Raw genomic sequence first — 19,814 nt, forward strand, 5'->3', positions numbered from 1 at the left:
GTGGTTCAAGACACTTGATTGAGCCGGGATCAGCAGGGCTGGAGAGAAGAGGGGTTCTCACCTTGGGGGCAGTCAATTCCTTCCAGGGTCTGTATGCGATCAGTATAGATCAGAAGAGATATCTGACGTGGGAAGAATCAAAAGAAGAGGAAGAGTAAGAGTAAGAGCAAGAACGAGGTTGTTGATGAGAGTGTAGGACTGCGCGCAGCCGTGCCATGCATTCAACTCAGGAGAGGCCGGGGGCGAAGGAGGCGGATGGGGTGGGTCACCGGCAGGCGCCAAAACGCAATGCTGATAAAATCTTCTTCCTCGTCGACGGTCGGAAAGGATTGGAGGGGGGTTGTCGTTTGGACGGCTTTTAAGGTTTTCCTGTCCTGATTCTCTCTACGATCCCCTCCTTTGCCCAGATCTGTATTTATCTTTGTGGTGAAAGGGAACTTTGTTGGTTAACTGGCACGAAAGATAGATAGAGTTGAGTTGATAGTGGTGAGGTACATACTAGTATGGTTACAAGCCCGTTTGTCTCATGCTTCTCCGATAAATTTAGTGTCTAGTGCAGTGGTCGGCAGGGACAAAAAGATGGGTATGTGACCCATTTGGAGGCCGGCTAAACCATCGCAGGCAGCCTGAGACACCGGACTCTGTTGGGACGTCGGCGGCAGACACGAGCGCCATCACCAAACAGGGATGCTTGCGCGCCCGACGGATTGATCGTCATGCTCTTGAAATTACTCGGAGTGAGTATACTTGAGGGATTTGACGATCGGCTGGCTGAAAGTAGCAGACCAAACGGAGTGGATGCATCATACCATATTAGCTACCCCCTATTCCCAGGTACGTAAAGAGGTAACTAGTACGTAGTTAAGTAGTCATCGTGTACCAGTTTAGGCCTGCAAACTAAATTAGAGATGCTTGCTTTTTTCTTGAGTATTCTGCACACGTTCTTGATTCATTTTTCAGACTGAAAGAACCAAGTCTCTCTTGCAATGCCACAGATGGTACCCTAGCTATATCCATACACCACTAGTTCGTAGTTAAATCAGCGGGAATTCCACCACTAGGAGGATTATTGACTTCAATTAGTTATGAAAACTAACTAGATAACTAACTACTTAACTTACTTACTGTAACTGTAAGAGTGTTCAGGCCCTTCCCCGGCCAGGCCCGCCACGTGCGGGCAAGTGGGCAGCCACGCGGATCCGACGATGGCAGCAGCAGCAGCAGCAACGCATCTTCTTTATCCTTGAACCCCAGCAAACCTTCTCTACTCCCTCCGCCTACTCCCGGTTCTTCCGTGCCGACTCACTCAATAGTGGTTGGCATACAATAATAACATGTGATGTATTATGAAATTCCTTGTTTTTTGTCTTTGTCTTGAGCAGTAAGAAAACTGGCTGGTAAGACTGCAAACGATGTAAGACATGCATGATTGATTGATTGATTGCTCCGTCCCGTCTGAAGGATCGTCAATATGCACGACACCGCTGCCGGTTGTTGAAGGGAAAAGGGCGAATATCATCTCTTGTTTGGCCAGACGTACGGGATTTGCTTGCACACTATCACTCTGGCTGACTTGCATTGGAGCGGGAGTGCTTCTCCGACAGTTGAATTTCCGTGTAGGGCAGTCCACTCAGCATACCTTAGTGGACTAGACTAGGCGCTGACCGCTCATAGTATCAGTTGATAAGCCCGTTGTTTTATAGTTCTGATAGCTAGATAGAATCTCATCTTATCTATATGAAATTGTTGGCCACTTAATTTATCTTCAATCTGTCAAAAGTACTATATTTATTATTATATGGAGTAATCTCAAAGCGGGCGCTAAGGCGGTATCTCCGTAACGCCGGCATTATGGAGCTACCCCTCGTCTTTCCTATTTTCGAAAAAAACATCGCGCAGGACGTCATCATATACTTGTTGATTTTGCAGCTTCCCATTTGAAACTGAGATTTTAGCCTAACATCCACCGTGCTTTATATTTATTGCGCCGAGGAATTGATTCATCGGAAAAAACTCTGGCCGCATCTGAACGTTGACAATGCCCAAGCCAAAGTCTTTCCTCAAAGACACCAAGCCTAATAAGAAAAAGGCGACACAGCGGGTATGCTCAATTGACCCTTCCACAGCGAGTAGCTACTCTCCCTCTAACTCTACTGCCTAGGCCCCAGAAACCGCAGATGAATACCTAGCCCGTGAGTCACCCAGCATCAGAACTAAAATATATTCATTTGGTCAATCGCCTGTCATATGATGCCGTATAGCTAACCAAGATGTTCCAGTCGGTGTCGAACAGGAAGAGGCCGGAGAGAAATGGCGCGCCGGAGATGCAGCCAAATCCCTGCGCTTCTTCATGCGCGCCATCAATACCTATGACGAGGGCTTGAGCAAACATCCCACTGCTTTTGACCTGGCATATAACAAGTACGTCATACACCATCCGATTTCATTCTTGCTCTACTACTCATTCTGGCCGCGTCCATCAGTAAGTTACCTTAGGTACTGACGTCTACAGAGCGAGAGTTCAATATGAAATCACACAACATCCCAGACTTGCTGCTCAACTGTCTGCGCCGCTATTGGACGTACTGCGAGTAGCGCTTGATTCTCACAGAGCTGCGCTTGACCTGGAGCAAGACAATGCAGATGCGCTCTTCAACACAGCCCAAGTACTCACTAGCATTGCCGAGGCCTTGACCGAAGCCAAACGTCCATCGGATGACCGGCTCGCCCAGGCAGTGAAGCTTTTGCAAGAAGCCATAGAACTCTTCCAACGTTGCCTAACTGTACAGGAACTCAAGTACACCGAAATGCAGGAGCAGATCAACCAGATGACGTCCGGTGAGACAGACCCTGCTGGAACACAGATGCAAGATACACCGCCAGAACTGCCACCTGCGGACGATTCAAAGTCCTCAGACCAGCAAGAACAATGGGCTGCTATTGTTGAGCCCGTGACCAAGGACACACTCGTCGATACTGCTGTGGCACAACTGGATGCCATCACAAGCCTCTGTAACCTACTCACGTTCAACCCTGAAGTAGGAGTCACTTGGGTAGAAGAGTATTCATCCGAGCAGCTGCAGAAACGAATCTCGGCATATGTCGAGGGGTCAAACAGGCACTACGAGGCCACTCTGGCTCGTGCCAAGTTCGCCTGCGCCCTGAATGAAGTCCTGTACAGAAGCGGACGGACTGAAGTTGGTACATACTCCGAAGAAGTCTCGCGAGCTTTCGGTCCTGAGCTGGATCTATCAAACGATCCGGATGGCTTGTGCAGCAAAGCCGATGCGCTCACTTCTTTCAACACGGCGCTCACAGATCTCCCTCCGTATGAGCCGGAGGCCTTTGAGAAAGCGCTGTCTCTTCGATGGCAATCACTGTCCGCTGCCTTGGACGCACTGAGCAAAGCGTCCAAACTCCCCACTGCTGAAAACTTGCCAAAGATTCATCTGGCAAGGGGAGACGTGGAGATGGGTAGGTGGAGGCTTGGCTTGGCTCCATGGGACTATAACATGGCCCGAGATAACGCAGCTACACTGCTGCGCAACGCTCAGACTTATTACCGCGGTGCAGCAGCCTTGGCAAAGAGGGACGGTGCTGCGGACGAGGAACGAGATGGAACCTGCAAGGAGGCCATCGCTGCTGCACTAGCAGGCCAAAAGGACAAACTCCACCAGCTCCGCAAAGCTGCGCCGAAGGAACTTATGCTCGTTGCGGAGGACGTGGTCGAAGAGGGATGGATGGGTCCTGGCGATATGGAGATATTGTTGTCGTAATTATACTATACCCTGGCCCATTCGAACGTCGAAAGGGAAGCCTGTCCCCGCCATTGTAGAAATCGCAAGCCACCAGATCAAATCTCGGATCTAGCCTTAACCTCTCCATCCATCTGCGCAGCTTCTTGTCGAAGCTGATGCTCACTTGTAAACTGCGTCGTTGCGGCCGCAGCACCCTCCAAATCAGCAACCACAGCCTCCAACCCGGACAACAAACTCTCAATCTCAGACCTCTGCGCCTGGACCTTCCCAGCCAACTCAGCATTCTGATTCTGCACCGAATTAATCTTGGCATCCAAATCCGCCTGCGTCTCCATCAGATGCGGCAACAAATGCGCTTTGTACAATTCCTCCGGACTCAACGTATGCGGCCTATCAACAAACCCAGTTAGCCATACCATCATCCACTCCTCCTCCCCCGCCCAATCCAACAATACCAAAAAGCAACAAACAAAAGTGCTTTAAAAGAAAAAGAAGGGAAAAACATACGCAACACTATCCCCACCAACCCCTCTCTCCTTCCTAACCCTCGCCTCACCAACCAACCGATCCAACTCATTTAACTGCCTAACGGCATCCCTCTCCGCCAAAATATCCTCGAACTCAGCCTTGGCACTCTCCTCCAACTTCGCATTCAACTGTCTCCACACACTCTCCAAACTAGCCGGGACATGTTTCGCCGGCGTCGGAAAACATCCGCTGAAATTCGCGTACGAGTTTGCGCGCAGCGTGCGCGCCAGCGCCTTGTCGAAGATCTCTTGGAGTTTGGAGGCGCGCGGGCCTGGTGTTAGGGGGACTGGCGCGGGAGGGGGTGGTGAGGGCGAGGCGCCTGGTCTTTGGGTGGTCTGTTCGGTGGACATGGTTTGGTTTATATCGTTCGTTCGTTGGTTGGGTTGGGCGGGGTTGAGGTAGGTAGGTAGGTAGGTGCTTGGGGGAGTTTGATCAGGGAGTGCAGTGTTTCGTGGTGTTGAGCCTTGGGGTAAGGTTCGTTTCGGGCTCCTTTGGGTCGTCGTTGTTGTTGTTTTGTAGTTGTAGGATTACGTATGGGGATTAGTTTGATTGATTGATGGGGATTGGGGAGACGCGCCGGGAGACGCGCGACTACGGATATATCACGTGATTGGTATAGATCTGGGTAGATGGGTCGGGTTACCTCAATATATCGCAGGGTTAGGTACCTGTTTAGTACACTTTGTGGGGTTACTTATGTGTATTGTGCTTGAAGAGGTTCAATAAGATTATCGTGGTCTTTTGCTATGTCGCGGTTGCGCTGGATGTATGAAGAGCTGAAATTGGTTACTGTATATGTTGTAGGGCTCTAAGGGAACTAGTCAACGAAGGGCTCGTCAGAAACAAACCATGTTTGCAGCAAATATCACAGAGACTCGCTGCTGCCCCTACAAATATAAATCTTTATGACAGGCAAGGTAATCGGTGAGCGAACGTTGAGTATCATGATCAAGTTTATCTACGAAATGCCATCGGCCATATGCACCGCAAAGAAAGAGAAAACAGAAAGAATCATTTGAATGTCCTCTTAGGAGTCAAACGCCGCGCTCTCCCCACTCTAAAACCGAATCCGTTGCTCGTCAAGCCTTCCACGAAGGGGGCAGATGAACGAAAGCCAAGGTAAACGAGAAGGCTGTACATGATGAAAACGAACTAAAAGGAAAACAAAGACGGATCAAAGGAAGAATCTCAGTATGCTTGCTGTTGGGGAACCATGCCGCCATACGCCCCCGCCATTTGTTGCTGCTGCTGCTGTTGCTGCAACTGGGCCTGCAATTGCGGAAGATCGCGGAACCAGGGGTGTACCAGTGCGTCTTGGGCACTGATCCGCATCTCCGGTCGTAGCTGCAGCATCCGGCTCAAAAGATCCAGACCTAGGGGGTCGATTTGGGGGAGAATGAGACTGAGGTCCTGCGTGGCATAGACGTGGAAGTTTGGCTTGTACTCCGGGAGCTGGGAGATGCCGGGCCATGAGCGTTCCGAAGGGGTACCCATGAGACGGAAGATCTTGATAAGCTGGTCTTCGTTGGTGGTGCCAGGGAATAGAGGACGGCCGGTGTAGAGTTCCGCCATGATACATCCAGCAGACCAGATGTCGATGCTCGTGTTATATGTGCGGCTGCCCAGAAGTACATCCGGGGCACGGTACCACAAGGTCACGACTTCGTTGGAGAAAGTGTTGACGGGGATGCCAAAGGCACGGGCGAGACCGAAATCTCCAAGTTTGAGTTGTCCCTTTTTATTGATCAGGAGATTTTGAGGCTTCAGATCGCGGTGGAGGACGCGATTCTCGTGGCAAAACGCAATGCCCTTGAGAAGCTGGTGCATGAATGATTTGATTGTGGCTTGGTCCAACTGGCCGCGGTCGGCGCGGGTATCCATATACTTCTTCAGATCCTTGTCCATGTACTCAAAGACGAGCATAAGTTTGTTCTCCGTGTGAATCACATCATAGAGCGAGACGATGCTTTCGTGCTTCAGCTCCTTCATCAACGATATTTCTCGGATGGCGGTGGATGGTGTTCCCTCTTCGGAATCGAGGTGGATCTCTTTCAAGGCAACCAGCTCACCTGTTTGGCGGTTGCGTCCTTTGAAGACCTGTGTGAGTGTCAGTACATCGTGCGATTCAGAGGATCGGCCGTGCGGAGGGAGGGGTTTCGTACAGTGGCATAGGTGCCTTCTCCGAGCTAGAATCAGCAGTTAGCATCACAACTTTCTGTCTGACTGGGTGATTTCTCAGTCTATGGTAGGGACGCTATCAAAAACACACCTTTTCCAGCTGCTGGAAGGAGCTGGGTTGCTGCTTGTCCATGGTGGTTGATGGCGCGACGGTGGTACTCTGCGCAGCAGGAGTTGGATGCGAACGAGAGGTGGAGCGCGGAGGATGGAAGAGAAAAGTTTTGGGAGAGGCCAAGTTAGAGATGAGATCCAGATAATCGGAGGTTGGAGGTTGCAATGTCTTGCTTTTTGAGCGGTCGCGACCGTCCATGTCCATGCTGATCTGAACCGGCGAATGCAGAGCCCCGCGCTGGCATCGAACAGCGGACGGGCGGCTGACTGGCCCGCCATCACTTTCTCCTCTCCTCAGTTCTTGCCTGCCTGGTCTCCACTAGTATCCCGGCGTCTATTTCATGCCTGGCCCCAACTCGCAGTTGCCAATCAATTTGGCGTGTCTATAATTATCTTTTCTGGACTATTCCATCTGATGAATACTACTGCTATCTTGAAATAGTAACGTCTCTAATGACGCAAGCTTGATATTCTGACTTTATCGCTTGTAGATACTACTATACTATGCTGCTTATCTGAACGGGTCATACAGCTCACCGTCATCTATACATCACATCCTCTTTAATCTATACAAAGACACTAATGACGAGTAAGTGAAGGCAGTTGTGCTGCCACAGGGCCTAGAATGTCCTGGGACGGGAGACTGCAACGGACATGCCGGCATACAGCCTCCGTTTCTTGCTCCGCCTTGCTAAAGAGGATCGACTCATTCCGGACACCTCCTATATTGATGATGCCGATTGGCATCCCTCGCTTATAGGCCCGTTCCACTAGGCGCCATGCTGAGTATGTGGCGAGACTACTGCCCAGGACAAGGAGTCTGCCCGCATCGTCGATGGCCTCTTCTGCACCCACCTTGACGGCTGGGTCGATATTCTCTCCAAACATAATAACCGCCGGCTTCAGAATTCCCGCTGTAGAAATTGGAAGCCAAGCCCCATCTCGCTCTACCTCCACCCGGGATTGGGACCCGTCTTGCAGCCGGGGTGGCTTTTCCAAACAGGTTGGACATGCTGGATACCGAAAGGTCGAGTAAGGGGCTTCTGGTAAATCTACATCGCCATCCGGGTTGATTTTCAAGCCCCTCCGTCTCTGCTCCTCAGGGTTGTCCGCATTCAGCGCACCAATATCGACCATTTTCTTGAGAAACTCTGCCCAGGCAGGGTTGAGTCTCTCAAGCGACTGCTGAAATTCGTCCCGCGGAACTTCAGTTCGACAATTGATGCAGACCGCAGAACGTAAGTAGCCATGGAGTTCGAGAGTGGGCAGCTCGGGATGTGCGACAGAATGGAAGGAGTCGACATTTTGGGTCACCACTGAACTAATATAGCCTTTCGTACCAATGTCTTTTATAGCCCAGTGCGTCGAATTTGGCTTCGCCTTCAGGAGTCCCGGCCACCCAATGAAGCTCCGCGCCCAATATCGCTTGCGAAACTCATGGCGAGCGACGAACTCGTGGTAGTAGATCGGTCGATACGTCTTGTTTGTGATGTACGTGCCATTCTCCCCCCGATAGTCGGATAAGCCTGAAGCTACCGAGATGCCAGCGCCTGTCAAGAGCACCGTCTGGGAATGCCTGCCTACATCAACGCCGCGCAGATGCGGCGACGGAGGGGCCGTCAAAAAGGTTAAGAGCGCATCAATGGCACCTGCGACCGTGCGTGCGGACGGAGGGACAATAATCGGCGGAGGTAGAGGGCCCGTGAAGGGAATCCGAATTGCTGGAGCAGTCATTGAAGCCACATGATTGAGGGAGGTTGAAGCTGCAAGAGAATTGGTTCAGATGGGCGATGGTTGATGACCGACGTCACGGCTTGACTAATCAATCACATGACGTACGCAGTCCCAAGAAGGATGAAGTGAATGGTAGGTCTACACGGGGGATGAATTTACTAAATCGGATGGCACTGACTGGTCAGAAGACCAGAATAGATGATGCAGGATATTGTCGTCGAGACAAGGAACAAAGCGTTACCAGGAAGAAGAAAAGTGGAAGCAGTCGATCTGAGTGTCCATTCTTGGTCTAGACTGAGAGGAGCTACCCCGGATCGCCCCACGTGATCTGCACCCTTCGCAGACTCTGCGAACGTCATCGCCGGCCATCTGCTTCATTCCATCAACGCGTCTTTGTTTGCTGTCGACCGATTTTGCTTGCCGCTTTCTGTTTAGACTATAGAGTAGAGCATTGATTGGGGAAACGCCCAATCGCTCTCTCGTTCGCACAGCCCGGACATGTTTCCCGCAGTCACCGGCAATATAGATCTAGAGGCACTGAGTGGCATATGTGGGTATGGTTATGCCAGACTAGAGGAGAATTGGACGTTTCGATATTGACCACCGACATAGATCCATCTCGATTGCGTGCTGGGTTGTTGTCTTCTCTCCACAGATCATCGAAAATTTCCGTCGCGGCTCCGCTGATGGCCTGTCGCTTCTTTTCCTCATCGTCTGGCTTGCCGGCGATGTGTTCAACATCCTGGGCGCCGTCCTGCAGGGCGTGCTGCCAACCATGATCATTCTCGCAGTGTACTACACCCTAGCCGATGTGGTGCTCCTAGCTCAATGCTTCTACTACCGGGGATTTACCCTGCGCGACGAGCCATCCACGCCGCCGCGGCCTGCATCTCCCATCACGACAGATGCCTACGACGAGGACACGGAGATTCCCTCTCCTGTCGTGCCTCGGAAACCCACAGAGCACACCGCGTTGCTTTCCTCCAAACGCCGCAGTGCCTCTTACCAGGCTCCTCTGGACGCTCGCAGCCCAGCATCATCGGCAACAATCACCCCTCATCACCAACCCTTGCTCGCCCATCGCCGTCACTCCGCCTCTTCATTCCTTCACACAACCGTCGACGGAACTCACCTCTCCCCAGCGACTCCCCTCGTCGAACCAGCCAAGCAACCCCGTCCCCCTCGAACTCTGACCATGCTTCAAGCGACCTTCTTCAACGGCTCGGCCATCATCCTCGTCTGTGCCGCCGGCATTCTAGGCTGGTACATCAGCCAGCAGTCATCACTTTCCTCAGACAACAATAACAACAACAACAAGCGCAAAGACAGCACCGACGACCTGAAAATGGACACCCTAGGCCAAGTCTTCGGCTACCTCTGCGCAGTGCTATACCTCGGATCCCGTCTGCCCCAGATCCTCCTCAACTACCGCCGCAAGTCAACAGACGGGGTATCCTTACTCTTCTTCCTCTTCGCCTGTATCGGTAATCTGACCTACGTACTTTCCATCCTGGCGTATTCCCCTGTGTGTCAACGCCGACACCATGGTCGGTGTCGATCTGATGAACTGGCGTCGCTGTATGGTCGGTATATCCTGGTCAATTTGTCTTGGTTGATTGGAAGCTTTGGCACGTTATTGTTGGATATGTGTATTTTCATCCAGTTCTTCTTGTATCAGGATGGAAATGGAAGTGAGGTGGATGCAGAGGCGAGATGAAAACCCACTTGCTGTTGCTTATAAGATCTCTTCTTCTGTTTTTTTTTTATTTCTTATTTTTTTATTATTATTTTATTCTTGATTTATGTCTCTGGGAAGACATAAAGATGGATTGGTGTTGGTGTTGGTGTTGGTGGTTGGGGAATGATTGATTGAATTGAATTATCATAAAAGCACTTGCTTGCTTACTTGCTATATGGCCAGGTTGCTATGACTATGCTAGTCTTTACTACTTTGCTCATTAATTGGCGTGTTGACTGGATTGGGGGTTCTTCATGTATATAGTAGTATTATTTCATACTATACTTGCTTCTACCACAGTCTCAATCTCAAACAAGATTACCATTACAAGCAGAGCAGAACTAAGCTAACTAAGCTAAGCTAAGAAAACAAAGAGAAGAAGAAATCAAACCATAAACACCACCCACATGCACCCACAACATGGATAGTAAGTAGACCCTTGAAAATAAAACTCCACGCTTGCAATTCGCAATCCCCATTTCTCTTCCCCCCTTCTTCCTTATTCCTCCATTCTATCCTTCCAGAACAGAAGTATAAAAAGAAAGAAATCACTCACTAGGCGGCCTAACCTTAACCGGCCCCTGACCAACCTCATCCCAATTCGTACTCAACGAAGTCCCCTGACTCTCCACATAACTCTTCACCATAGCGCGACGAGTATCCGGGTCCGCATTAGCGTAGAGTTTCTTGAAGAACCCATCGACGGCATCGCCGCCTCCGAAGTCCGAGTTGATGGATTCGGTGTCGGATGCTTGTTCATCATCATCATCATCTTCTTCTTCTCCTTTGCCTTCTGCCTTAGTCGTCGCGTCTTTATTCTTCTTGGGTTTGTCCTTCTTCTTCGACTTCTGGGTTAGGGTTGAAGCAAGCTTATCCCAGTCTTTGGCGCCGTGGCGGGAGGAGGTAGGGTATGATGGGCCCTGGGCTTGTGGTTTGATTTGTGTGGTAGTGGTAGTGGTGATGGGTGTAGTTGTAACTGGCTGGGGAGTAGTAAGTCCGGTGGAGGAGGAGGAGGATTCCAGGGCGCTCCATTTCTGGCCTGGGACTTTCTTGCGCAGGGAGATTTCGATCTTGGTGGAGAAGACGGAGACCTTGGAGGTGGAGGGGTCGATGGGGGCGAAGAGCGGGTCGAGGGTGAAGTCGTATTCGGCGCCGGAGGGGAGGGGGAATTGGAGGGATGTCTATGAATTGAATTAGCATCATGTATGATAAGATCTAGGTGATTGGAGAGGTAGGGGGGAATACATACCGAGTCCTCTTTCAGCTCAATGGCCACTTTATCCTTAGGCACGCCTTTCACGTACAACGTCACGACAACCGTCTCTCCGGACTGGTACCATTCATGACGGACCTTGACTTGCTGCTGCTGCTGCTGAGCTTCCTTAACCTCGGCTTTCTCCTCTGCCACCTTCTCAGCCTTATCCTCAACCTTCTGACCCTCCTTCTCATCACTAACACTCCCAATCTTACTCTTACCCTTCCTCAACTCCTCCAACTGCGCCCTCAACTCCTTCTCCCCAGGCACCTTAACCCCCACCGGAACCTCCTCCACCTTCTCCCCCTCCTCATCCCCATTCCCCTTAACCTTCGCCCTAATTTTCGCCCCCCAAATCCTCACCTCCGCCTCAACACCCTTCCCAGCAGAAGATGCACCCCCCATCGCCCTCCTCACCTTCTCCTCCTTATCCTCATCCTTATCCCCATTACACCCCTCCTTATCCAACCCCACCATCCGCTCCACCACCCCCACCACCCCCTCGGCAGCCACATACCTTCCCATGAGAAACAAGACAATAGCTCTGCGCAGCTGCGCCTCGACGATCAACTCGCGTTTACCCCGCTCGCGGGCAAGAAGCACAGCGGACTCGGCATCGCGCAGCGCGGCGGGGAGATTCGGCGTCGGCTTTAGGCGTGAGAAGGCGGTGGAGCGCTTGATGAAGTAGCTGGGCGATCGGGGGTGCGTGAGGAGGGCCGTGGTGTAGTGCAGCGTTGCGGTGGTGGGGTCGGAGGATTGGAGAGCGCTGTCGCCGAGAGAGGCGGCGTTCATTTTGTGGTGTTGTGTTTGTTAGGTGGGTGAAGTGGGTGGGTAGGTATGTGGTTATGTAGGAGGTGAGTGTGAGATGTGTGGAAAGTGAGGCTTGTTGTTGTTTATAAGGGAATATCCGAAGAGAATAAGGAATTAGTGAAAGTGAAAGTGCAGGTGAGGTGAATGGAATCGAAACAAGGTTCGATGATCTTCTTTGGAGATGCGGGGAGCGGAGCATCCACGTGATTGGCTACACATATACTATACTTATACTGTCCAGATCAACTATAAACATCATAACATAGTATACTTGAACCATATTATCAATTAGTAGAGAAAGTAGTAGTAGTAGCTAGTAATACATATACTCATAGAAAAGTCTGCTGCAATCAGACCAACTCCTCATTGCCAAACTTGCGCGCATACAATCCCAACGCCCGGATCGGCCAGTACAACTTATAGTTGGGGTACGAAATCATGCTGTCACTCGTTAGTACATAGCTCTCTCTCAAGTTACGATCAGGTCTACTCACCAAGATTGGTTAAACACTCCCTCAATCGACTCCTGCAACCACTCGCCGTTGGCCTGCTGCCGCGACATCAGCAGCTGCATTGCTTTTCGCAGCGGCTCCTTATGCGGATACCCGGCCTCCATCAGCGCCAGACTGGCCCATGCGGTCTGCACGACCTGCGACTTCTCGTGCTGCACATAGACGTGCTTCTCGCTGCTGAGGTATGACTCGCCCCAGCCGCCGTCCTCCTTCTGCTTCGAGATGAGAAACTCGCATCCGCGTCGGGAGTCCGCGCTCGTCTCGTACGTCTCTCCGATGCTGGCCAGACTCTCCAGCGCAAACATCGCCGCGTACGTGAAGCAGATGCCCCACGATCCGTACCAGCTGCCGTCGGCGCGCTGCACCCGCTTGATGTACCGCACGGCCTTTTCCTTGGCGGTCTTGATCTCCGCGGCCCGGTAGTTCGGATAGTACTTGCTGAAGAGGGAGAGCGCGGTGACGGACGCGGTCGTGCACTCGGGATAGTCGTATCCGATCATGATTCCACCGAATACCTCGGCTGCGTTGAGCCACTCCACCTTCTCGGATGCCCGTGTGGTTTCGTACTCGGTGAACCCACCAGTAGGGTTCTGCATCAGGAGCAGACAGTCGACGCTGTCCTTCAACCGCTCCTCCGAGATGAGTTTCGGGAAGTTGTGCATCTCCTGCAGCTGGATGGTCGAGCGCAGTCCCTCGGCAGTGCAGTCACTGACCGTGTATCCCTGCGTCTTGTTGCTGAATGGCCAGGCGCCCTTGCGGTGCTGACGGTAGCATTTCTCCTGGTCCGGCACGTTCTCGCGCAGCTGATGGTCTTCCAGAAACTCCAGGGCTTTGGTGAGCATGGGCCGCCATTTCGGGTCATCGCCAAAGCCAGCCACCACGATACTCTGCGTGATAAAGGCTGTATCCCACACCTGGACGCCGTTGGTGCCGTTCATCAGCATGCCCTCGTCCTTCATCCACATGTAGTCGTGCAGCCGTTCGCGGTGGCGACGGACCGAGTAGCTGTCCGGACCGTCATGCTCGTAGCACACAATCATGTTGAACGGGTTGCTCACGGGCCCCAGACCGGCGTAGTCGGTATTCTCGTCCTCCATGCGCACCAACTCCCACGTCCACTCCTCCGCGCGACGCACAATGGCAGGGAGACGAAGGTACGGGTTCCAGATGTTGACGAGCAGAGAGTTCAAGGTATTCAGCAGCCACGTCTTGGGGTAGTAATTGTCCGCCTTGTGGATTGAGTTGCGATGCGCCGCAAAGTCAATCGAGTCATACGGCTGGGTATACAGCTCCTGCCGCAGCTGCTTGGTGAGAGGGTCCAACGGATGCGAGAACCTCTTCGACCACAAATACGACATGGGCAAGAAGACCTGACGAATATGAACCCACCAGCGCCACGGCGCAAACGGCACCCAGTCAGGAAGTAGCCTGCTAGAATCAGCAACCCATCCACTAGAACAGACAAGAAAGAAACTCACCAAATCTCCGGCGGCACCGGATTGACACACTCCCAATCCATAACACCCAAGACAGCCAGCGAGAACTTAGCCCAATGAGGCCCATAAATAGCACCCCCAAACCGATGCAACAAACCCCTAGCCTTCACCATCCTCGGATCCTCCTCACTCACACCCACTAACCTCAACGTAACATAATTCATACAAGTACCAAACACCGAACTATGAGCTTCAATATGCAACCCCCACCCACCATCCTCCGGATGCTGCCTAGCGAATAAATAGCGCTTAATCTCGGTAGCATACTCCGGCGGAATAGGCGTGTTGGTAACATAATACGTGATAATCAAGACAGGCAGCAAGAACATGGGCCCACCATACTCGCACGCCCAGTTCCCCGGCTCCAGCTGCAACTTGGAGAAGAACTCCAGCCCGTTCTCGGCGCATTGCAGGGGCGTCTGGGGTTTAGGGAGCTCGGGAAGTCCCGTGGGCAGACCCAGGAAATACTTATCTGCGATGGATTGAGGCCATTGCTCGTTTTCGGCGTCGGATTCCAGGTAGTGCCAGGTTTGGCGGCCGCGGTCGTCGCGGAGACGCCAGCGCGTGTAGTCGGTTTTGAGATCGCCGTTGGCGTCGGGAGTGAGATGGCCTTGGGCGGGAGTTCTCCACAGGCCGATGTGAGGTCCCGACATTGTGATGGGGTTGTTGTACACTTATTCTTATTATTATTATAATATTGGGGGGGATAGAAAAAGGGTGGAAGAATGGCAGAATTGGAATTGGTGGAGAGGGATAGTGAGAGGGGTGGTTTATAGGATACAACCACACTCGAGAGGAGAAGGGAAGAACAACACACTAAATCTCCCTTGCCCGAAGGTTATTTGCTGCCTGTTGTTCGTGCAGTCTTAGTTGTGCAGCTGAGTGTTTTGTTGGTGCAGGAAATGAGGGACATTGTCTGCTGAGTCATCAGGGGTGCCTGGCTGGCGATCAGCATAAATAGGCAGAAATACGGTGTTTAATACGATTAAGTCCTGCGGCATGCAGGAACGCATGAAATAACGTTCCACGCGACAGAAACGTCGTAACTTTAAATCGGAGGCTATATGACCTGTTACATTAATTATTACTATCTAGTGCCTCTGCACCCCCATCAATCCCAGAACATAAAGCACACACACTATCGAGAGGTATCAAGTACGCAAAACGACACGGAAATCATTCTACCGATTCCCCCGGGTATCAATCCAACCTGTCCCATCCATTACCGTAAATTAAAGTGATCAGTGATCCTGGCCTCATCCCGACCAGGCGTGAATTACGCCTCTTGCTTGCTTTTATTTGGCTTCCGCGGCGGGCGCCTCCTGGGCCGTCACTGCAGTCTCTGCCTTGGTGGGCTCCTCAGCCGCCGGCTGCTCTGTCTTGGCTTCCTCCTTCACCTCTTCCTTGGGAGCCTCAGCCGGTTCTGCCTTGGCCTCTTCCTTAGGGGCCTCGGTCTGCTCCTGCTTGGGCTCCTCCTTAGCCTCCTCCTTGGGGGCTTCCGGAGCAGGCTGGGCCTTCTCAAGGTTGACCGTGAACGCATCCTCCTCGAGGGTCGCGCCGTTACCACCGTAGGTCTTGGGGAACTTCTCCTTCAGGGAAGGGAACTCGCGGGCCAGGTTGGCACCATTGGAGATGGGGTGGAACTTGCGGGTGGTGTTCTTGCTGAGGAAGACCTTCATGGCAGCGAACATCCAGCCCATAATGGCAGGCACGTTAACGAAGAACTTCTCCCGCAGCAGCTCGGGGTAGGCCATGGAGAACACCTCGATGGTCTTCTTGCTGGCCGCCTTGATGGTGGGGTTCAGGCGGAGGAAGCTGACGTTCTGGTAGTCGTGGACCTGGAGCATCTGGTACGGGTCCTCGCCGTCGTAGTCGATCACGGTCGTCGCCTCGCTCAGCTTCAGGTCCTTGACAGCGAGTTCCATGAGTGCGACACGCCACTTGATGAATCTAGTGACAGTTAGATATGAGTCCTCCATCAATCACAGTAAAAAGGTAGCAACAGCAGCCGCACTTACCCATCCACATCGCCAAAGGTCTGATCAATAGACTTGACATTACCATAGACATTCCACGTGACAATGACCTCCTTGCCATTGGCCTCCGGGTACTTGGTGACATAGCCCAGACCACCATAGCGCTCAGCACTGTAGCGGCCCTCGGTCAGGGCGAGGGGGTTCATCTCCTTGCGCCATTGCAGGGCCTTGGTGAGCTGCTCCTCGGCCAGCTTGACGTTACCCTCGTTGGCGCGCAGGAACTTGATGAGAATGTTGACGGTGGGGACATCCGAGGAGTCCTTGAGGGTGACACCCCACATCTCATTGTAGCCAGTGGAGGAGAGAATGGCCGACAGACGATCGAAGAACTGGCTGAGGGCCGGGTTCTTGGCCAGATACTCGGGCTGAGCGGGCTTTTGTTCCTCCTCCTTCTTTGCTTCTTCGGCCTTTGGCTCAGCCTTGGGCTCATCCGCCTTTTGCTCCTCCTTGGGTTCCTCAGTCTTGGTCTCCTTGGTCTCTTCCTTGGCTTCTTCCTTCTTATCTTCGGGGGCCTCCTGGGCGGGAGCGGGAGCGGGTTCCGTCACGGGAGGTTCCGTGGCAGCGGCAGCGGGGGCAGGAGAAGCAGCTTCTTCTCCTGTCGTCACAGGCTCGACTTTCTGTTCGACTTCGGGCTGAGGCTGGGATTCGGAAACCGCAGACTCAGTAGTGGTGGTGGTGGGAGGTTGCGCCTCGGGGGCAGCAGGAGCGGCGGCGGCGGTCTTTTCGGGTTGATCGGCCATGATGTATGTAGTTGGATGTTATTATTGGTAGTAGTTGATTAAATGAAGATAAGAGTAGAGAGGGGGGGAGGAAATGAAATTAAAAGAATGTATGGGAATTGCGGATGCGAAAGTGGGATGGGCTTTTCCAATGACAGCCGTGAAATTAGCACACAGTATGGGGAGAAAGAAAGAGAGAAAGAAGGAGAAGAGGAAGAGAAGGGGAAGAGGAGAAAACACGAGAGAGAGAGAAACAAGAAAGAAACGAAGCGAAGCGACAGAAGCAGGCAAAGACGAGACGAGAAGCTAAGAAAGCACAGAAAAAAGGCGTGCAATCCAATCAGAGGCAGCAGAGGATTAATTAATTAATTGCTGCAGCGGCCGTTAATTTCAATTAGGAGGTTTCAAACGGCGATCAGACAAGACAGACAACTATTATTATTATTATCATTATTTTTATCTATCAGTTCAGACCAGATCCACAGAGAGTTTAAATTTCAAACAAACAAACAAACATGGGATCCATCATCATCATCCCATGGTTGACAATCTCATACATGACTCTTTCACTACTAAGTAGATAAATAGATAGACAACAACAAACCTTATAACTTTATTCAACATCTGATCTATTGACTTGGGGGAAGTAGTAGTAAGTGAAAAAGGCACACCACCAAGTGACTCAGAAATAGCAACCAACTAACTAGAGTAGCGACGTACTAGATAGGAACAAAGTGATCCATCCCATCCTCCTGAATCTTTTGAAGTGGGCCTGCAAGGATGTTTCAGGAGAGAGACTGAGAGACTGAGAGAGAGAGAGAGAGACGAGGATATGATGCGCCCCCCTGACAGGCTACAGCATGCGGTGACTGATCACACACACACCTCATCATCCACTCACTTCCCTCCAAGATGACATGCAAGGCACCGGGTAAAGTACTCGAGGGTATGCCAACTCTTGGTAAAATTTTCTTTTCTTCCTTGATTGATACTATTATTGTTCTTTCCTTGTCTCAGGTGGTCGGTCGGATGATTTGACAGCCCAGCCCGAGGGTTTAGCGAAGAGGCGCGTGCTCTAACTCACTTACTCACTAGTACATAATACTTACTACTTATCACCTTTTCTCTTGATGGTATTGGTGCATTTTTCTTTGCTAAATTGTATTTTCTGTATTTTGGTTTGTATTTTCTCGTCATAGTATTCGATGGTTGCTATTTTTTGACGCGAAGGATGACGAAGTCCCCCCCTGGCCTGTTAGCAGGTCAGACAAACAACAGTCTGGAACTCTCCCTGCTTCGGGTGGATTGTTTCGGTTCCCCCTGACACTCAACTAACTACGTGACTCATTTTACTACGGAGTACTTAGTATCTATCTAGTCATAAAACAAGACGTGTCAATAATCCATAACTCCCCCCCCCCGGGTTCATTTCATTTCATCTCACTCGTCTATCAATCAATCAACCCATCAATCGCTATGAGTCTCAAAGAGCCGACAAATCCACATCAGCTTGCAAAAGAAGAAAGAAAATTAAAGTAAAAAGCAGAATACTTCCCATAGATACATACAAGTCCGTCCCATCATGACCAAACAACAACGCTGGGGAATATACAGAGTCCGTTTAATGCAGCAAAGAATCAGCTAGTCCCTCCCTCCACCCATTTTCCGGTTTTACCTCTTCCCGTCGTAAGTCCTTCTCGGGTAGAAGTAATTTTAGTGTCTCTCTCTGTCCGTCCATCCTTTCGCAACCTCACTTTCCTCCATTTAGAAATCGCTCCGGAATCCTAGGCATCGGGGGCGGCACCGCGGCGCTCGAGCTGTCCCCCTCGTCTTCATCTTCGTCCATTTCGTCCTCAAGCTCTTCCGGGTGACTACCAAACCAACAGAAACCCCGTCAGTATACCAGACACCATGACAAATTCCACAGCCCCATTCTGGAAAACGAGGGGGCCAACTTACGCAAGGAGCTCCTTAATGTTCCGCATCTCATAGTGCTTCTTCCGATGCTGCTCGAACTGGCGATGCTTTTCCTCGGCTTCGCCCGCCGTCATCAACGTATCTCCACCAGACTCCGTCTCGCCATTCAACTCGCCAGCCCCGACTACAACGTGCTTCCCGCCCCGATGTGAGTCATTGCTCAGGCTTCGTTCGCGCACGATCCGATCCGCATCTCCCATGTGCGCATCACCGCCATACTCCTCAGCCTCGCCCAGCTCCAACTCCGGAATATCATCCTCTGCGATCGCCTTCTTGTGCGCCTTCTTCGTCTTGTCCAGTTCGTCCACCACCACCTCTTGCGCATCAATCAGACTTTCCTCACCCGCCAGCTCGTCTTCATCCTCGGCGGGGTCATAGCGCGGCGCATAGGGAGTCTTCGGTTCATCGATCTTCATCTTGGCCGTCTTCTCCTGCTCAGTCAGATACAGGTTGGCTTCGTCCCACTTCAGGCGAGGCGAAGACTCGTCGTGATGACCGTGGATGCTGGCAAGAGACTGTCGTCGCGACGAAGACCCGGGGCGAGTGTTGGATGACGACCGACGCCGACCGGCATTCTGAAGGGTGTTCTGAAGCGTGATTTCCTTGGTGTCCGTAGAGTCGGCCGAGGTCGAAGGGATCGTCAGAGTAGCGTGAGCATGCTGCGCGACCTGAGGAACGTGAGAGCTGGAGTTCTTCAAGATACCTGCTGTCCGATTAGCGACCAGGCGTAGAACAGGGATGATCGCAAGAGGCTTGTTTACCCTTGGGTCGCTTGTGTGCATCCTCCATATGGTGAGACATGATCGCCAAGCGCACCGAGATCAAATCGGGTAGTCGAGATGTATAGATGAAATAAGATAGAAAGTTGGTAAAGTAAACAGCAGCGACCGCTGTAGAAGGAAAATAAAGTATGAGAAAATTGAAGGAGGGGAAAAGCGGAAAGAAAGGGGAAAAAAGATAAG

General features: G+C 51.7%; 9 protein-coding genes across 9 annotated transcripts; 2 read left to right on the top strand and 7 right to left on the bottom strand.

The window, feature by feature from the left end:
- The first annotated feature begins 2,454 nt into the window (after positions 1-2,454).
- BO85DRAFT_443915 (uncharacterized protein) lies at positions 2,455-3,864 on the top strand. Its single transcript, XM_025658896.1, has one exon. The coding sequence runs from the start codon at positions 2,808-2,810 to the stop codon at positions 3,774-3,776; it is 969 nt and encodes a 322-aa protein (XP_025520495.1). The 5' UTR covers positions 2,455-2,807; the 3' UTR covers positions 3,777-3,864.
- Positions 3,854-4,636, bottom strand: BO85DRAFT_359843 (PMF1/NNF1 family protein; the record flags this gene model as incomplete). The annotated part of the gene is made up of 2 exons (XM_025655527.1): positions 3,854-4,148; positions 4,266-4,636. 2 exons carry the CDS (start codon positions 4,634-4,636, stop codon positions 3,854-3,856), a joined length of 666 nt encoding a protein of 221 aa, XP_025520496.1.
- Positions 4,637-5,079: 443 nt separating this feature from the next.
- BO85DRAFT_409628 (cyclin-dependent serine/threonine-protein kinase phoA) lies at positions 5,080-6,780 on the bottom strand (the record flags this gene model as incomplete). Its single annotated transcript, XM_025657441.1, has 3 exons — positions 5,080-6,383; positions 6,449-6,472; positions 6,556-6,780. 3 exons carry the CDS (start codon positions 6,778-6,780, stop codon positions 5,475-5,477), a joined length of 1,158 nt encoding a protein of 385 aa, XP_025520497.1. The 3' UTR covers positions 5,080-5,474.
- Positions 6,781-7,098: 318 nt separating this feature from the next.
- Positions 7,099-8,761, bottom strand: BO85DRAFT_2986 (putative SIR2 family histone deacetylase). Its single transcript, XM_025655327.1, has 2 exons — positions 8,469-8,761; positions 7,099-8,338 (listed from the first exon to the last, which is right to left on the bottom strand). Exon 2 carries the CDS (start codon positions 8,307-8,309, stop codon positions 7,155-7,157), a length of 1,155 nt encoding a protein of 384 aa, XP_025520498.1. The 5' UTR covers positions 8,310-8,338; positions 8,469-8,761; the 3' UTR covers positions 7,099-7,154.
- On the top strand, positions 8,586-10,311 carry BO85DRAFT_3060 (PQ loop repeat protein). The gene is made up of 2 exons (XM_025655374.1): positions 8,586-8,863; positions 8,922-10,311. The coding sequence occupies exons 1-2, from the start codon at positions 8,808-8,810 to the stop codon at positions 10,024-10,026; spliced, it is 1,161 nt and encodes a 386-aa protein (XP_025520499.1). The 5' UTR covers positions 8,586-8,807; the 3' UTR covers positions 10,027-10,311.
- Positions 10,296-12,247, bottom strand: BO85DRAFT_473300 (co-chaperone SGT1). The gene is made up of 2 exons (XM_025662616.1): positions 11,297-12,247; positions 10,296-11,228 (listed from the first exon to the last, which is right to left on the bottom strand). The coding sequence occupies exons 1-2, from the start codon at positions 12,092-12,094 to the stop codon at positions 10,596-10,598; spliced, it is 1,431 nt and encodes a 476-aa protein (XP_025520500.1). The 5' UTR covers positions 12,095-12,247; the 3' UTR covers positions 10,296-10,595.
- Positions 12,248-12,378: 131 nt separating this feature from the next.
- Positions 12,379-14,982, bottom strand: BO85DRAFT_409633 (terpene cyclase/mutase family protein). Its single transcript, XM_025657442.1, has 3 exons — positions 14,103-14,982; positions 12,607-14,052; positions 12,379-12,553 (listed from the first exon to the last, which is right to left on the bottom strand). Exons 1-3 carry the CDS (start codon positions 14,771-14,773, stop codon positions 12,463-12,465), a joined length of 2,208 nt encoding a protein of 735 aa, XP_025520501.1. The 5' UTR covers positions 14,774-14,982; the 3' UTR covers positions 12,379-12,462.
- A 191-nt stretch (positions 14,983-15,173) lies between these two features.
- Positions 15,174-17,239, bottom strand: sfh5 (CRAL/TRIO domain protein). The gene is made up of 2 exons (XM_025658897.1): positions 16,139-17,239; positions 15,174-16,070 (listed from the first exon to the last, which is right to left on the bottom strand). The coding sequence occupies exons 1-2, from the start codon at positions 16,894-16,896 to the stop codon at positions 15,416-15,418; spliced, it is 1,413 nt and encodes a 470-aa protein (XP_025520502.1). The 5' UTR covers positions 16,897-17,239; the 3' UTR covers positions 15,174-15,415.
- A 1,359-nt stretch (positions 17,240-18,598) lies between these two features.
- Positions 18,599-19,732, bottom strand: BO85DRAFT_443921 (PP1-complex regulatory subunit GLC8). The gene is made up of 2 exons (XM_025658898.1): positions 18,835-19,732; positions 18,599-18,746 (listed from the first exon to the last, which is right to left on the bottom strand). The coding sequence occupies exons 1-2, from the start codon at positions 19,632-19,634 to the stop codon at positions 18,626-18,628; spliced, it is 921 nt and encodes a 306-aa protein (XP_025520503.1). The 5' UTR covers positions 19,635-19,732; the 3' UTR covers positions 18,599-18,625.
- Between the last annotated feature and the right edge of the window lie 82 nt (positions 19,733-19,814).

Source organism: Aspergillus piperis (assembly GCF_003184755.1).
Source record: "Aspergillus piperis CBS 112811 unplaced genomic scaffold BO85scaffold_1, whole genome shotgun sequence".
Lineage (NCBI taxonomy): Eukaryota > Fungi > Ascomycota > Eurotiomycetes > Eurotiales > Aspergillaceae > Aspergillus > Aspergillus piperis.

Bases quoted from the DNA above. Each gene is read 5' to 3' on its own strand.
- BO85DRAFT_3060 (XM_025655374.1), top strand. From the start codon at position 8,808: ATGTTTCCCGCAGTCACCGGCAATATAGATCTAGAGGCACTGAGTGGC. The intron at 8,864-8,921 runs GTATGGTTATGC...CCACCGACATAG, and splicing joins GCACTGAGTGGCATATGTGG to ATCCATCTCGATTGCGTGCT.
- sfh5 (XM_025658897.1), bottom strand. From the start codon at position 16,896: ATGGCCGATCAACCCGAAAAGACCGCCGCCGCCGCTCCTGCTGCCCCC. The intron at 16,071-16,138 runs GTAAGTGCGGCT...AACTGTCACTAG, and splicing joins ACCTTTGGCGATGTGGATGG to ATTCATCAAGTGGCGTGTCG.
- BO85DRAFT_443921 (XM_025658898.1), bottom strand. From the start codon at position 19,634: ATGCACACAAGCGACCCAAGGGTAAACAAGCCTCTTGCGATCATCCCT. The intron at 18,747-18,834 runs GTAAGTTGGCCC...TTGGTTTGGTAG, and splicing joins AACATTAAGGAGCTCCTTGC to TCACCCGGAAGAGCTTGAGG.
- BO85DRAFT_2986 (XM_025655327.1), bottom strand. From the start codon at position 8,309: ATGACTGCTCCAGCAATTCGGATTCCCTTCACGGGCCCTCTACCTCCG.
- BO85DRAFT_409633 (XM_025657442.1), bottom strand. From the start codon at position 14,773: ATGTCGGGACCTCACATCGGCCTGTGGAGAACTCCCGCCCAAGGCCAT. The intron at 14,053-14,102 runs GTGAGTTTCTTT...TGATTCTAGCAG, and splicing joins CCGGTGCCGCCGGAGATTTG to GCTACTTCCTGACTGGGTGC. The intron at 12,554-12,606 runs GTGAGTAGACCT...AACGAGTGACAG, and splicing joins GGAGTGTTTAACCAATCTTG to CATGATTTCGTACCCCAACT.
- BO85DRAFT_443915 (XM_025658896.1), top strand. From the start codon at position 2,808: ATGCAGGAGCAGATCAACCAGATGACGTCCGGTGAGACAGACCCTGCT.
- BO85DRAFT_473300 (XM_025662616.1), bottom strand. From the start codon at position 12,094: ATGAACGCCGCCTCTCTCGGCGACAGCGCTCTCCAATCCTCCGACCCC. The intron at 11,229-11,296 runs GTATGTATTCCC...TTCAATTCATAG, and splicing joins TTGAGCTGAAAGAGGACTCG to ACATCCCTCCAATTCCCCCT.